Below are 16,829 nucleotides of genomic sequence, written 5' to 3' on the forward strand. Positions count from 1 at the left end.
AACTGCAAAAAAATCTAAAATATTCAACAAAACTTAAACATATAATGACATAATTGGTAAGCTCACACTGCATTTGTCACATAGAAAGAGCAAAATTCACAATATGCATTTTTCTCAATACTTACTGATCAATTTAGACACATTAGCACCTATTCTGTCCAGGCTTTCTGCCACAGGATAAGGTAAGAGCACTTAGAATAAGAACCGTACTTTAAAATTGTATTTGTCAAAAATCCTAACTTTTTTAAGTAAAAAAATTGAGGTGCAAACTAGTCATTCACACATTTTATTTTTTTTGGTACCGGGGATTGAACTGGGGACCTTGCGCTTGTGAGGCAGGTGATGGCACCACTGAGCTAAATCCCCAGCCCACTCACACATTTTATTCAGTGCCTGCAATGAATCAAATCCTTAATGTTCTTCTAAAAGAAAGAACATTTAAAAACTTGACCTTGCCCAAGGTTGAAGTTGTTGATTTTTAATAACTGTATATACCAAGATGATCTTCACTCATCAAGAGTACTATAAAATAACATTTTCTGTGGAAGTTGTTTGATATTATCTGATGATATATACAAACTGCTCTGTAAGATTCTAGATGTGGTACCATTGATGCCCATGAGGTCCAAACAAAATTTTGTTAAGTGCTACATGGTGCTAGAACAGTAAGATTCCCATTAATTTTGGTCAAAGATGACACTGGAACTTCCAGTTCCCGTTTTAGTAAAGTTGCTCCTTCAGTGCACAAGGCTTTCACTCAGTTCTGAGAAAAGATGTGAACAGCCACCTAAGAACAAAGCAAGAACTATAAGCTAACTTGAGCCTGTTCAGCTTGTCAGGAGTTCTCATGCTGCATTGCTGTGTGTGTTGCAGAAAGAGCTGTCAGGAAGTCATCAAAAAGATCTGGTTTTAAAGTTTTGCCATTTCAGCATGAGGATACTGATAGAAAGCCAAGTAGGAAGACAAATATGAAATTGAGACTTCAGAGCCTCAGGTTGTCACTGATGATCTTTGCAATGTGCTGCTGGCCATGTTTGCTCTTAGTAAGGATTCTGAGCAGGGAAGGGAGGTCTTGCACGTCACTGAGTCTGGTTCTTTCTTTCTGAAACAGCTGTGCAGTTGTGAAAATTTAAAAGTTCTGGAGAAATGAATCCCACATATTTGGATTCATTCATTAATTTATTTGGTAAATATTTGTTGAATGCTTACCAGATGCCAGATGTTGAACCAGGCACTGGGCCTAACAATTAACATCAAAGGAGATAACAAGGGCCCTAGTCATAATGAAAGACACAGTTGAAAGGTGAGACTGATGAATCAGATAATCAGATGAATTGCAGCATTGACATATACTGTGAATAAATGGATATGGATGGCCTAGTTAGGGAGGTCCAGAAAGGACTGCCAAAGGAAGCAATGGTCAGACTGGTATCTGAAGAGTGAGCAGGAATTAATTAGAACTAGCAGCAGAGTGAAGAGTTGAACATTCAGAGGGAAAAATGTGTGCAAAATCCTATGGCAGGAGGGACCATGACCCTGTGGCGTAAGAGACTAAGACAGGGTAGGGATGGCTGGAGCAGGGAGATGGAAAGACAGGGCAGGAGTTGTGTGTTGGGAGAGAACAAAGTAAACAGCTAGGGGCAGACCAGGCAGGACCTTATAGGCCATGCCAAGGAATTTTATGTTTCTAAACAATGCGGATGTCTACTTTCTGGGCAACTGAAAGCCTTCCATTTCCACATCTCTGAAGAGTAAAAGTACTATACCAGGAATTAATATGGGTTAAGAGGAATATATCCCCCAAAATATTAGTTATGGATTCAACTCAGTCCCTTGAAAACCTATTATTGCAAAAACTTAAATATATTAAAATAAATGCTGGGAGGAGAGAGGCTGTAGAAGGTTAAGGCTGTTGATTAAAAGGAAGTGTATTGGTGGGAGGGAGGAATAGTACCACTCAGGAATTCAAGTCTTCTGCAGACTAATCTTATCTGAGCTATAGGCAGAGTAATTAACCTCTCTGAGCTTTGGTTGCTTATCTGCAGAATGAAGATAATGACGACCTGCTAATAGCTGAGCAAACCATTCTGTAAACACCAACAATTATATAAATAACATAAATAATTACATATCCTATTGTAAGATTCTAGTCCTTTAGAGTTTAAAAAGTTTTCTCTCTACCTAAATGATGTGGCAGTTTTTATTTCTGTCAAGTAGCATTTGTGTGTGTGTTAAGGTGAGCTTGTGTTTATTTTCCTATAAAACTAATTTTGTGTTCCCTGAAAATGTACTCTCTCCGTTGCCTCTGGTTTGAACAACAATACCATGAGTCCTAGATAATAATGGTAATTTCTACTGAAAGTAGACAGTTTAACAAGAGAAGCTGCTAAGAGAGCAGGAAGGATAGGATGGCATAGAAGAATAGGTCCTTTTAACTTCTTTTAAAGTGTGAACGTTTTTTTACCTGGTAAATAAGAATGTACAATAAAATGATGGCGATTATATCAACTCTTGTTAAGCAATTCAAATTGGATCAGCAGGCACATAACATTATGCCAAGAAGTAACAAAATGAAGGTGCTCCTCATGTTCTATTGTGGATTTACTGATTCACATTTAAATTGACATCCCTTTTGTGATATTTCCAATAATTTTATGGGAAGTATTTACGAAACTATACTCCCTCAGCAGCATAAAAGTTGCCTGCTTCTGTAATTATCCTTGGATGTAATGCCTCAGTTTTCTTTATAGATGAAAAAAAATCATAATCAATCTTTTGGAACAATAAAATATTTACAGAACTGAAATAGCTATTTGTGAACTTGGAAATACTCTTCAAGTCTTTCTTTTTAAAATTCATGCCTAGTAAATATGTGGGCTGTTTTCATGATGGTACGGTGACTCAGACATTTTATGGCAGTGTTTTTGTGGGTGTGATTTGGCCTAGAGCCCAACCACTCCCTGGAGCTCTTGCTTAGTGTCTATGCCTGGCCAATAGGGCACAATGAACTGGATGGAACTAAACATTATGTAACTGTGCCTTGCATTATGTAACTGTGTTTCTCTTGCCCTTTTGCTCATCTAAAGGGAAAAGTCGGTGTTTGATTTTTGTTCAGTGCAGGCTGAGCAATGTTTCCAACATGTTTTTTGTGTTTTATTAAATTCTCACCTGTTTGGACCTTCTTTTCCAGTGCCCATTTCCTTCTGCTCCGGTACAGCTGTGATTGGTTTTGCTGGACATTGAGGGTCAGGATTTGCAGGCAAATCACAGGAGTCTTTCTTGGAGATTTTATCTATGGCAAATAAATAGCATACATACAGGAGAATATGTGCTACTCTTGACATAGTCACTTTGGACAAGATCAACTGTAGAGATGTTGCTTGTTTCCCAGAATGATTTTTCAGAAAGGCCTTCCCAGGCATTCTTGCTAAGCACAGTAAGACTTTCCCCAGGAGAAGTTAACCTGTACACATTTTCAGGCCAATAAAAAATACACTGAAAGTCCATGTATTATGTAATAAAAAGTTCACATGATATATTTCTTTTTGATATTTACAAAGCTGAGAATAAACATTCACCACCCAAAATGCATTTCAGATTTTGTTCACATATTCATAATGTATGCCAAAAATGATGCATCATAAAATTCAGTAAAGTAAAACAGGCAGAAATGATGCCATTGATATTATTTTAGAATTCACATTCTATTTTCCTCTGAAATAAAATCCTTGGCCTGCCTCGCAAGCGGAAGGACCCAAGTTGGATCCCAGGTACCAAAAAAAAAAAAAAAAATCCTTGATTTTGATTAGATTATACTTAGCCATGACATCCTTTCTGAAGAAGTAATACAAACTAGTATATGTTAGCTTATTTGTAGCTCAGAAGTTAAATTTTTTTCTGTCAATACTACATATATAATTTCAAATTACTATGATTTAAATTGTAATTTACTCAGAATAATAAGCTCTCTAGTAAGTATTTGGATTACAGAAGTTTTTAATGAAAGTAAATTACTTAATATTAAAAGAAAACATAAATGGTAAGAAGAAAAAAGAATACAATTATCCACAGTTTCTAATTTATTTATTTAATTTATTTATTTTCAGTACTGGGGATCAAACTCGGGATCTTGTGCTTGCGAGGCAGGCCGCAGAACCACTGAGCTAAGTCCTCGGCCCTCTAATTTAATTTTAATTGAATGTGTGGTACTTTGAAAATTGAAACTAAGGCCCAAATCATAAATCTTATTCTACTGCAATATATTGTAGTTTAAAAATTAAAACAAACTCAATATTGAAAATTTAAATTTGGAAAAATGGTAAATGTGTGATCACTTTGCAAAAATTTTGACCATATAAATCCTTTATAGTACATGAAATTTTTATTGATCTACATAATCTTTCAATATACAGAACTTTTTAGGAATGTGTTTCAGGAATAAAGAGAATCATGAAATTTTTTTTTTATTTTTTAGTATGGGGCATTGAACTCGGGACCTTGTGCTTGCAAGGCAGGCGGCAGCACCACTGAGCTAAATCCCTGGCCCGAGAATCATGAAATTTAAAATTAGTCTTAAAATTTATGAGTAACAAAACACGAACCCCTGGATTTCTGAAGATATTTTCTTTCTTTATTAAAATATCACTTCCTTTGTGAGCCTGCTTTGAACTCCCAGGTTGAGATCAGATGATCTATTTTTATTTTGGAACTGCAATATTTTGATCAGAAGATAAAAAAATGTGGTACTAAATATGTTTTCACTAAATTTAAATGAAAAGTCCCCCTCTCAACTCTGATTTACTTAGGATATCAAGATCCTCGAGGTAGTTGTACCTTTGAAGTCTGTGTGAAAGGACTGTATTTCAGGTGAAAATGGCAATGTGTATGGAATGTTAATGAAAATTGTAGGATTGATTTTTAAAAAATACATTCATAAGTTTTATCAGTAATAGTGCCTTTTAGAGTTAAAGACAGCACTTTGACTATGTCATTTTGTATAAAGAGGTGTTTGATAGAAGTGTGAGAGAAAGATCAGTATTCTTTATGTGTTTGGATCAAGGCATAGTTTCCCATTTCTCCTTATCCAACGAGAGAGAGAGAGAGAGAGAGAGGAAAAGAGAAAAGAGAAATCATTTTTCAGGTTTATGATATTGTGCAGCATTATAAGTTTTCATATTGCTACCCAAGGAAGCAGCATGCTGTCATTTTCCCATATCCACCAACACTGGGACAATTACTGTAATAAACTTCATAGCAGAGCTCTTCATCTCTGGCTACTGATATCTAGTGTGTTTATGGATTGGAACCCTAGAGGCTGCCTGTTGTATGCACTTCTGTATTTTTTTTTTTTTTTAACATGGAAAGGATCTAGAGTTTTCTTGAACTCTTCAAAGGAGTCACAACCCCTAAACAGCTATGGATTATTGTGTTCATATATTTTTTGTAAGAAAATGTGCCCTAAAGGAAAATTAGGATTAAAATGGACCATGGAATATGAGTTTAAAAATCAGAAAAAACTGAATATAAAACAATCAGAATCTGTGAAATAGTATTTCAGAGTCTTGTAATGACTATTTCTTATAAAGTCTCACAAATATCAGCTGCACCATGTACCTCCATTGCTCATTCAAGCTACAGCATTTGTATTACATTTGATTTATTACTTTTCTGCTAGTAACAGTTAAATGATTGACTGTTTTGCAATAGTTCTTTTCTTACATTTTAATAAGAAATTTTGTTTATCATCATAACATTTGGATAATATTAATTCTAAGTTGGTCCTAGAACATTACTAGGTCTTCCAGGTAAGGGACATTCCATGCCCTTCTAAAATGACACTACCTCTATTATTACAAGTCTAGGTGATTTAAGAATTTATTTCATGCCAACATTTCAAGCCCTTCTAAAATGACACTACTTCTATTATTACAAATCTAGGTGGTTTAAGAATAAATTACAACCTAATTTGATTTGTGAATAAACCATTAATTATAAAATAAATACCCAATAAGTTATTGATTATGATGAAAAGTGAGATACTATCTTTTCTTGGATTCAAAGCAGAACAACAACTTTAAAAATCTCAAGAGGAATTAAAACTAAAAGATTTCCTTAACTGTAGTTCAGTATGGGTGTCTTTTTATCCACATGGCATTTAATTTGTGGAAACAAATGGTCAGAGTGTTTGCATCATCCTCATGAAGAAGAAATCTAAAATACAAGGCAAATCTTGCTCTGGCATCTGGGTGAAGTTTTGTCAACTGTATGTTGTACTTCTTCCCAACTTCACACATGGACAGGAGGAGTCCCTCTTTTGTAGCTGCCCAAATGAATAGTCTGTCCTTCTGCCAACCACTCTTTGTACCTTATGTAGCAATTGCCAGGTCTCATCAGTATACTTGGTCAAATTCTGCCCTGGAATGTGTGGCTATGGCACATAGTGAAATCTAGAACCGGTGTTATGCTGTGGCTGCTTTTCTTTAATGTGCAAGGAGGAGCGCTATTGATTTTGCCCTCCACACAGCCGCTTGAGTCTGTCTCCAGTGTGGCAACGTATCACACTGGGGCTGTGTAACACACTTCTAATCTGCTCGGCCCCCTAGTAGCAGTGCATCATGGAGACCACAGAAGGTGTGAAACATCTGTTTCCCTCTTCAAGTGAGGAAATAAGTGATGTGGAAACATATTAACCTTTTGCACTTTTTCCCAGCGGCCTTAAATGAGTACTGGAAAGGCAGGAATTCAAATAAAGAACCTACTTTGGAATAAGGTTGTGAGTTACAAACATAATGAGTTTTATTTTTATTTTTTGATGGATATAAGAAAGAGAAGACTTAAAAATACATTAATTGTTTGGAATTACTCTGGAGGATGGTCACTTGATTGAATTTCTAATTCCTAAAACACCAAATATATTGTGGGTTCTTTTCTCAAAAATAAATCTACTTTCATTAAGAACCAAGAGTACATGATTAACTCGATGGTGGATGAATTAGTGGAGACTAAGTCTGTATACTTTTATTATACTTATAAATGATACTATTATTTTTTATCAATAAATGAGCATTGGAGTAAATGTAATAAATAACATAATTTTAAGAAATATATAATTAATGATTATCTTATAGCATTAAGACTTTTTTTTTTTGGTACCTGGGATCGAACTTAAGACCTTGTGCTTGCCAGGCAGGCGTGGGTCACTAAGCTACATCCTAGGGCCAAGATTGTATTTTTGATTCAGCTATTTTAGTTGTTAGAATATATAATGTAATTAGAATAATTTTAATTTTAAGGCTTTGATCACAGATTATTATATATTTGTAGATTGTCAAATGATATGGAAATAATTGATAAACATTACCGCAATTCATATAAAATGGAAACGGAAAGAGTGGCCTAAAATATTATTCACAAGAATAGAAAAATGGCATCTTTTATATTAAGAAATGTACATGCACTCAATTAAAAATCCAGAGGTGGCCTCAGAGTAGATGAGAGTTCTGGAAACCATCCCATTTAAGAACTTAGGTTCTTTACCTACAGTATTGAAGATGCAGTGATGGCCTAAGAGTGTTCTCAAAATCCTTGCAGAGACGTTATATAGAAAAGCAAATAAATTTAGTTTTTATATTGAAGAGGGCAGCAGGAAGACCTACCAATGGAATTTACAAATGAACCAACCAGCCCCCAAAACATTTCAACAACTTGTCTAAGAGTGAAACACACTGCTTTGTGGGGCTGTGAAAGCCGTGTTGGCTGGAGGTGTTCAGAAAGCTTGAGCCCTGCTTAAGGAGACAGTATGGGGTCAGCGCTGAGGTGTCCTGTATTTAGCTTTAAAGTGCTATAAAGTCCTGAGGGGATATTTAGAACGATCTCTGACTTTAGGACACATCGCGTCAAATAATCAACAAACAAAAAGCGTGTGGCTCCATCTGAGGTAATTTTGGTACTGACCAAGGGGGCTTGTCATCTCCCAGCCTCACACTTGGTTTCAGGGACTTCTTCATTGAGATCAATTCATAAAGAAAACACATTTTATGAACAGATATGAAGGAATGTGGTGAGTTACTAGTGCTGGGTACTGAATAAAAAAGCTTTAATCCTTACATTACTTATTCTCTGGGTGATTTTGGATAAGTTGCTTTTCTATAACAGTTTCCTCATCCATAAAATGAGTAATACTTTTTTCATGGGGATTTTTGTGAGGATTAGATAAAGATTCCATTTGAGAAAAATGCAATATAAATACAAAGTGTTCCACCAGACAGATTGGCTCATTTGCCTTTCTAAAAAAGAAATATTAACTCTTTCAGATCTGCATAGCACTATCATATGTATTGCAAGTGCTTCCACTAACTTAAGACTTAAGTCCCAGAAACTAGGAAAATATAATGCAATTTCCCACAAATCAGCTGTATTCTTTAGCTGAAAGAAAGCTAAAAGCACAGAGCTTAATTGGATTATGCAAATATATTTAAATTATGCAAACTACAAAAAGTAGCATTTAGAAAAATATGTCCAATCCATGTTGGTTAGAATCTCTTAAGAGTATAGTTTATAAAACAAGTAATAAGAGGAGTTTTATCAGTCAGAGTCTGGTTTTCCATTAGATATTTAAAACAAGGTATGTTTTCTCTGCCTTTCAGCTGACAGCTCTTATCTGCCTCTCTCCCTTCAGTGAGGGAGCTCTTTCCTGTGATACGCAGGAATGGCTGCTGATGGTCCACACAGCTGGACATGTGACCTACAGAGTGTGGTCTGTCCACAGCTGGCTAGTGACCCTGTTAGTAGTATAAAGGGCTCTGCCCCATGGGAACAGTGGCTGTTATCTAAATCAGTCAGACTACTCTTTATAGAATTTGGACTGGGAAATGAGTCGATGGGAATGAGAGCAGTGCAGAACAGATAGGCAGAAAAAACTGTTTATGGGATATTAAGCAATGTTCACTGTGAGGGAGAAGCTGAGAATCTAATTAGCTCTTAGGGTTACCTCTGTCCCTTGAATGTCTTTTCAGTTACAGTGATGCACAAGTTTTTCACAACTAGCTCCTGCCATCAGAGGTGTCCTGATTGTGTCTTTGTCCCTTACCAAACTGACATGCTTAGGAATTTCTGACATTTCCAACTAGAGGGCACATTTATAGACTATGTTTTCTGAAGAAAATTCACACGCCAAGTGTATTCTTTTAAAAAATTCTTTTGTTTTTTCACCATATCAGATACTTAGTGTCATTGAAAAGTATGCATCTTATTAAAACAGTTCTATACATATAATTGTTTGTTCTATGAGTATTTCTATTTGGATGAATCTGAGAAATACATCAATAGATTTGAATAAATGTTTCATACTTAAAAAATATATTCCCACCTTATCCTTTGGCTGATAAATAGAAGTGCTAGTTATTGGGGATGGACTATCCTACCAAAATTACCCATTGGAAGACCTCCCATGCATGTCAATCAAACTAGTTGTTCTACCACAGGGAAGTCTTTACTGATTCTTTTTTTTTCTTTTGGTATCAGAGATCGAACTCGGGTCTTTGTGCTTGCACAGCAGGTGGCAAAACCACTGAGATAAATCCCCAGCCCTCTTTACTCATTCTTGTAAATTAAGTTTCACTGTGGTCTGTTTATTTTCCTCTTCCACATAGGAAAAATTCAATTGTATCTGCTAGTTGTTACTGCCACAGATGGAAGATTGGTTTCCTACTTAAGCAAGCCAGAATTTCTCCCCCTTTTTTTTCTGTCCCCCCGTTTCTCGTAAACGTATGGTTTATTTTTAGAGTAGTTTTAGCTCTAGAGGAGTTTCTATATTGCTGTCTAAACTGGGGGTTGGATGAAGGCCAACTGGGTCCAAACTGGGTCAGTTTGGACTGGTGAACAGGGACTGGGTGAGCCCTGGGGTGCTTCTACAGAAGGAAATGGACTACACTTGTGCCTAGAGGTCTTGACTCTGGAGAGCTATGTGATTCAAGAAGTTCAGTGAGGCCATCTCACTTGCAGTCTCTTTAGAGAACAATGTCAGGGCTGGACATTATGAGTAAAGAAAAGGGGAAGCAGGGAAGAGTAAGACAATTGCCTGAGGTAGAATTTTGCCTAGGGATGTCTGTATTCATGGGAAACATTGAGAATCTACTATGTGGTTTGAGAGAGGTCACAAAATGATCTTGTGGACTAAAATGGTCAAGAAGTAATTTTCTCAGTGATTTAAACAAGGGAATAGATGTGGAGACATTAATGTTACAAAATGAAAAATTTCAAATTCAAATTTATATTTGTAGTCTCTAGACAATGTGAAACATCTAGAAGCACTTGAGCCTCATCTTTAATGGCAGTGACTGGTGGAACTGAGCACTTCCATCCACTTTAGTAAGGAACATATGATCCTTATTTATGTGATTTACCTGCCTTCTATAAACTTTGGAATTTACCAGCCTCAATACTAAATACTTTATGTATACTACCTGATTTGATTCTCACTTACAGCCTATGATGGTGGTGTTCTTATTTTATGCATGGGTAAATTGAGACTCAGATATTAAATATCTCGATTAAAGAGCTGGAAAGTAGCAGAGCTTTGATTTGTATTCAGAGATATCAAACTCTCATAAGGGGTGTTTCCTCTCATGAGGAATCTTTGATTATATTGAGGATACCCAGATAATCCAGGGTACTCTCCCCATCTCAGCATCCTTAATAACAGAAAAGTACTATTTCCACATAAAATAGCAATAGGCTTGGGGGATTTATGGTATTTGGGTGGCCATCATTCAGCCTACCATATCATACTTGTCATAAGTGCTCAATTTTGACCCATTTCCACACAAATAAGGTCACTTTAAAGCATTATAAACCCTTATTAGATAAGTCATTTACATTCCCTCTACTGCTAACAGAATGTTTATTTGAAGAAGCACTTAATGTAATACAAGTGAAGTAGAAGCCTAAGTAAGATGATTGTAATCAAAAGAGGACATTAGTAAGTTATCTTTATTTGAATCCCAAATGTGTTGCCTTCTTCATTTCCATGGTAGATATAAATTAAACCATGCTCTGAAGAAGATAAGAGTTCTATAATCAGAAATCAACATCTGGAGATTTTGTGACATTGCACCTGCATATTTTGAAGTGAAGAGCATAAAAATATCAAGCATATATCAGAGGCTATCTTTAAACACTAATAATTTTGCTTTTTCAAGAGAAAATATCTTAAATATATAACGTTCCTATTAAAGCCTTTGAAGATGTGCTAACTCTGCAGATTTAAATGAAACTATTTTTGCTTCCTACTCAAATAGTTTTTCTGTTCAACGAAACTTCCACAAAAGTTTTTATTACTAGCTATGAAAAATTTAAGCTTAGAAATACACTTTGAAAAAGTATAACAAGGATGCGAATAAACTTGTCATTCCAAAGTTGTGACCCTTAGTTTTATGCCACTAAGGTTGTATTTTTCTGTAGGAAGAACTAGAGATTTGAAGTCATCACTATTATTAAGTAACTTGTAGTAAAACAGAATTGTAGTTTGAATTATCTCAAGAATTTTGTGGCCCTAAGTGTTTTTTAAAATTTTGTGTGGATTACATAAATCTCTGTAGTTTTTTTTCTTTCTCAATACTTCCATTAGTTAATCACATTTCAGTGTATGCAGTGAAGTTTGTTTTATGATCTATAGAGGGTTTCCTTGCCTTTAAAGAAAATAAAGACTGAATAATGGTCTTCAATTGTTGATTAATAAAAAGCAAGTCCACATTTTTTAGAGTATCCTCTTGGTATGTAATTCTTATTATTTGTGGAAGTTATATATGGAAATTTTTATCAGAAGTGGAGCTTTATGATTATTAAATGCTGTCCTCTTTCATAGACACACCATACTAAATATTTTAAATCAGATAAGCTAGTAATTGAGTAGTTATATTTTAGTCATCATTAGGAAGTGATTTTTTTATTACATTCATACTGAAAAGATTATTGCAGAATATTTCCTTTTTCATCCCCTTTTGCCTCAGTGAATACTAACTCATCACTGGGGAGAGATGCTTTCCTATTTTCTTGGTGGAGATGAAAATGCATAAGGTTAGTGATGAAAAGATCTGATCTACCTAAAACCAGAGGAATATTCTCTGTATTTTAATCTGAATAATAAAAGCCTGGAGCAGTTCTTCAAAACAAGTAAGTAAATAATTAAAATTCCAGGAAACTAAATGCACCCTCTCTTTTGTAATTATATTGTTAGAAGTGGGTAGATGAGAAGTTGTAAAGAATAGAAATACAAATTAATTTAGGACAAAAATCAATATCTTCATGATGTTATTCTCCCAATAGGGCACATCTTATTTCCCTCTAATTATTCTAGTTTATTGTATATCTCTCTGTTAAAATCAGTATTTTTTCCACATAGGTTCCTTTCTCTTAAATAGGAGCAGCCACGTATAATAAGAGTATGGCCATTGATTCAGAGTATTGCTTTTGATTGTGGAGGTGTTTTATGACTGGAATTTACTTTTTTATAGACTTTCTTATAATTTATTTCTTTAAAAAATTATTTAGCTATTTTTTGTTGTACTGAGGATTGACCCAGGGTATTGGACATACTGCCACTGAACTATACACTCAACCCATGATTCATTTCTTTGTTTATAGTGTTGCTTCTAATCCTCATGTATTTCTTATTTTTTTCCTTCCTAGAGATGGGAAGTTTTCGGCTAATGAAAACAAATTATGCCTCAGTTAAAATATTTATTTTAGTACAAATAAGTCATTAAAATCATTATGCACAAACTTTGTCTAAAAGATGAAAAGCAAAATGTTTGTTCTAGTTTTATGGTAATAATTTTATGCTTTTATATTTGGCAATATTACATTCCATTCTATTGATTTCCCTGTCATTTTTGTGCTTGCTGGGTTAAAATGTAGTGTTTGCACTGTGAAGAAGTAAGAGAGAAGGGCTAGAAAGGGACACTGGGAATAGACTGCATTAAGTCCTGTAAAGTCAGGTGAATAATTTAGATTTTGAAGGCATGTAAGGTTTTTGAGCTAAGATGTGAGGTCAGACTGGCAAAGGGAAAGTAATATGTGAATATTGTATACTAGTCATCTACTGTTGGGCTAGGGAAAAAGAGGTAAGATTGAGTGAAAAAGACTCCTAAATAGAAGTGACCACACAGAGAACCTGGCAGTAGTGTAGGCCTGACTTACTAATAAAAGTCTGAACCAGGATGGTATTACTGGGATAGCAAAGGAAGAAAATAGTTTTGATTGTTATTATGACTGGAGATTTTGTGACTAATTTCCTGTGCAGGACTCCCAGGTAAAGGGATACATCTCACCAGGTAGTGAGATTTTGAGATTGGGAGGTTAAAAAATGATAGTATCAGGAATCAAAGTAAATCAGTAGAAGGAGCTTATTTGAAGAGGAAAATAAAGAAATTCATTTTAAATATGCCTTTTCTGGGATTCAGAAGAACATATAAGTAGTTATGGCCAGTGCCTAGTTGGAAAATATTGGACTAGGTCTTAAAACAAATTATTCTGATATGGATTTAGATTCATCCATGCAGAAAATAGTGTAGTTTTAGACTGATGCGATTTCTCATGCAGTTTATTTTCTCACAATATAAGTTCCCCATTAGCATAGAACTGGTGTGTATTAACACTACTGTATCTCTAGTCCATGGAACAGTGCCTGGCATATAGTAGGTGATAAAAAAATTCAGTGAATAGATGAATGAATGGCTGAGTGAAAAACTACTTCTTTTGTAAATATTTAGCTCTTCACCAGTCTTACTCTAACCCTGGATAATTCACCTAGACAAGTATTTCACCAGACAGCACATTTCAGGGAAACATGCACTTTCCTTTTGAATTTTATTTTGGTACAGATTGGATTCTCACCTTGCCTGTTGGTGTGTGATTCTTCAAACATGACTTGAGTCTTCCTGGTTTCCAGAGATCTTTTTTCACTTTTGTTTTCTCCCTTTGAGAAACAAAATAGATTTTAGGTGAACAATTTAAATAAAAATAAATTTGAGTATAAAATGTAACTCTGTTTTTCACTCAGTTATCAGGCCAATAATTAAAATGCAGGATTTGTTTGTGATGTACTAAAAACGATGATTCTTGCACTTAAATGGATGTTCTTAGCCATTGACTAGTCAACTTCAACAGCCCTAATTTTTTGGCCATGAAAACTTCTGTTTTCATCAGTGTCTCTCTGGCTCATTTCCTTCTCTTTCTTTACTTCACACAATCTTATTGGTCCCAGTAGAGATGTTTAGTAGTAGAATTTTCAGTGATGGAGAGAAGGTAGTTTTGTTCACTTTTCAAGCTCTCCATCTTTTCCTCATGAGTTAGTTTTGCCTCTACCTCAACATTTGTCTGAGTAGTGAGTATCTATCTGAGCTTTCCTTTAAAATGCAGTTATATTATGGTGGATGTAGCCAGTGTGTGCTGAGGGACAGAAGAAAACAAGGTTAGAATATGGAAAGATTGGCTCCCAATCTATACGCAGTCTAGTAAAGGGAGCAAAACCACAAAAATCTAAGTGCAAGAGAATTTAGACAGTATCTGTAGAGGACAGAGACAGGCACAAAGATGTAGTGGTTAACTCTACTGGAGTAGAAAGGAATTGAAGGAGGCTATTAAAGAGGAAGTGACTTTTACTTTTACAAGGATAAAATTTTTGTTTTTCAGATGGACGTGATATGGAAAACATTCTAGGCAGATGATGTATGTTTAGCAAAGGCTTAAGGTATGATTGTATATAGGTTGAGGGAGACAAGTGGTTAGATGGGAAAAGATGTGAGAATTTAAGGCTAGAAAGTAGGCAGGGCAAGGATGGTGAGGGTTCTTGATTTCACAAAATAGTATATACAGTCATAAAAATATTTTAAACAGAAAAGTAAATTAGTAAGATTAAGTTGCTGTAACCATAGATGTTAGGCAAGGCAGCCATTATCATTATAATGTTGCTGAATAGAAAGTTGAATGAATGACAAGTTCAATATGGACATAGCTAGAATGGTATGAATCCAGGACAGCTTATAAGTAGTGATAAAGCTTTCTGACTTCAATCAATCAAGTACTATTGCATCATATATTATTCATAAGTATTTCTACCATAGTTTTTTTTTTCATTTTTAAAAATTTTTCCCCCATTAAGTTTATTGGTACATTTTAGGTATACAATACAGTTACATTCATCATTGGGATCTTGTACCATTCCATGAGTCTCTTGGTTCTTATTTTTTTCCCCTTCCCTTGCCCCCCCTTCACCCCCTCCACCCTTCCTTATTTGCAAAGACCTTGTTTCCATTTTTTTCCTCTTCTCATATTTTTTCCTTTCCCTTTTTTCCCTTCCCCTACCCCTCCCAATTACCCTGATCTTTTAGACCTTTTCTTCCTGTTACACAATATCAGTTATAGATTTTTAAAATTACAATATTAAGATCTAGGAGACATTACCACAGATTTTACAGAATTTAAAAGGATATAGAAAGCATATTACAAAAATCTGTTTTGAAATAAATTTGACAACTTCAAAGAAGTGCCTTGGAAGACAAATTAATGAAACTAACTCTGGAGGAAATATAAAATTTGAATAGCACCTATTAAAGAAAGTATATTCCTAGCTTGAAAACCTACCTATATGACAACAGTAGGCTCATATACATTCTAACTGATAAATTATATCAAACATTTAAAGCAGAAAAAAGAAGGAACACTTCTCCCCACATTTTAGGAACTCAACATTGTGCTAATCCTAAAACTGGATAAAGATAATAGAAGAAAAAAGTATGAACATAGATAGAAATTTGTTTAACAAAACAAACTATTAGAAGTCAGATCTGGCAGGATGTAGAAAGTGGTTTTGTGATAGGGATGGCAGTGTTGGTTCAGCATTGGAAGAGCCACCCCCAAAAGTCATCATTTTAACAGAGGAAAGGAAAAAGCCATATGATCCTGTCAGTAGTGGGAGAAAAAGTATTGGACTAAATTCTACAGCTGTTCATGGTAAAAGCTATCAGGAGCCTAGAAGTAGAACAGAACCTTCTCAACAGATTAAAGACATGTACTCCATACTTCCAGTGAGAATGCCTTATATGAATGGAGAAGATACAATGCTTTCTCCTTAAGGTGGAGAACAAGGGCAGATATGCTTACTCTTTATCTGTCCATTAAACTTTGAAACCTAGGCCCCACCAAAGTAGTCTGGCAATAAAATGACACAACTAGGATAGGATTGGCATGGCAGAAGCAGAATCTTTATATGTAGATGAAATGATCATCTACAGGAAAAATACTAAGAAATCTCTAGGAGCCCCTAGAACTTGTATTTGAATTTAGCAGGATTAGAAAACACAAGGTATATATAAAAATTGAGGTCTGTGTATACTTGCTATAAATGAAGAATTGGATATTGAAATTTAAAAGTTATGTAGGAGTACAAAGGACCTATGAAAGTTAAAAACAAAAACAACAGTGTTGGAAGACATTTAGTACCTAATTTTAAGACTTCTTCTAAAGCTACAGTAATCAAGGCAGTGTTGGTGTAAGGAAAGACATATAGATCATTGGAATAAAACAGAGAATCTAGAAATAGAACCACACATATAGGGTCCACTGAGTTTTGAAAGATTATTTAACATTAGCATTTTATAGAATATGAACTCAATTCAAGAGCCGAGGAAGAGATAGTGTTTTCAGCAAATGGCACTAGAACACCTGGTATCCATATATAAAAAATGAACCTCAACCCTTTTATTCCATACATGAAAATAACTTGAAGGGATCTATGAACCTAAATAAGAAAGCCTAGAAGTATAAAACTT

At 35.0% G+C, this 16,829-nt stretch overlaps 1 protein-coding gene and 1 long non-coding RNA gene across 2 annotated transcripts in view; one reads left to right on the top strand and one right to left on the bottom strand.

Moving 5' to 3' along the window:
* Positions 1–16,829, bottom strand: part of Cngb3 (cyclic nucleotide gated channel subunit beta 3) — a 162,505-nt gene that overhangs the window by 141,476 nt on the left and 4,200 nt on the right. The window contains exons 2-3 of the mRNA XM_087190558.1: positions 13,894–13,975; positions 3,169–3,292 (exon numbers count right to left, since the gene is read on the bottom strand). Of these exons, the coding sequence (XP_087046684.1) occupies positions 3,169–3,292; positions 13,894–13,975 (206 nt within the window). The remainder of the gene's footprint in view (positions 1–3,168; positions 3,293–13,893; positions 13,976–16,829) is intronic.
* The window catches only part of LOC110348540 (uncharacterized), a 188,845-nt gene that overhangs the window by 85,995 nt on the left and 86,021 nt on the right, over positions 1–16,829 (top strand). The window lies entirely within an intron of this gene.

The sequence above is a fragment of the Heterocephalus glaber genome, unplaced genomic scaffold (assembly GCF_053883595.1).
Source record: "Heterocephalus glaber isolate CG9 unplaced genomic scaffold, H.glaber_assembly_v1.0 deba00001553, whole genome shotgun sequence".
Lineage (NCBI taxonomy): Eukaryota > Metazoa > Chordata > Mammalia > Rodentia > Bathyergidae > Heterocephalus > Heterocephalus glaber.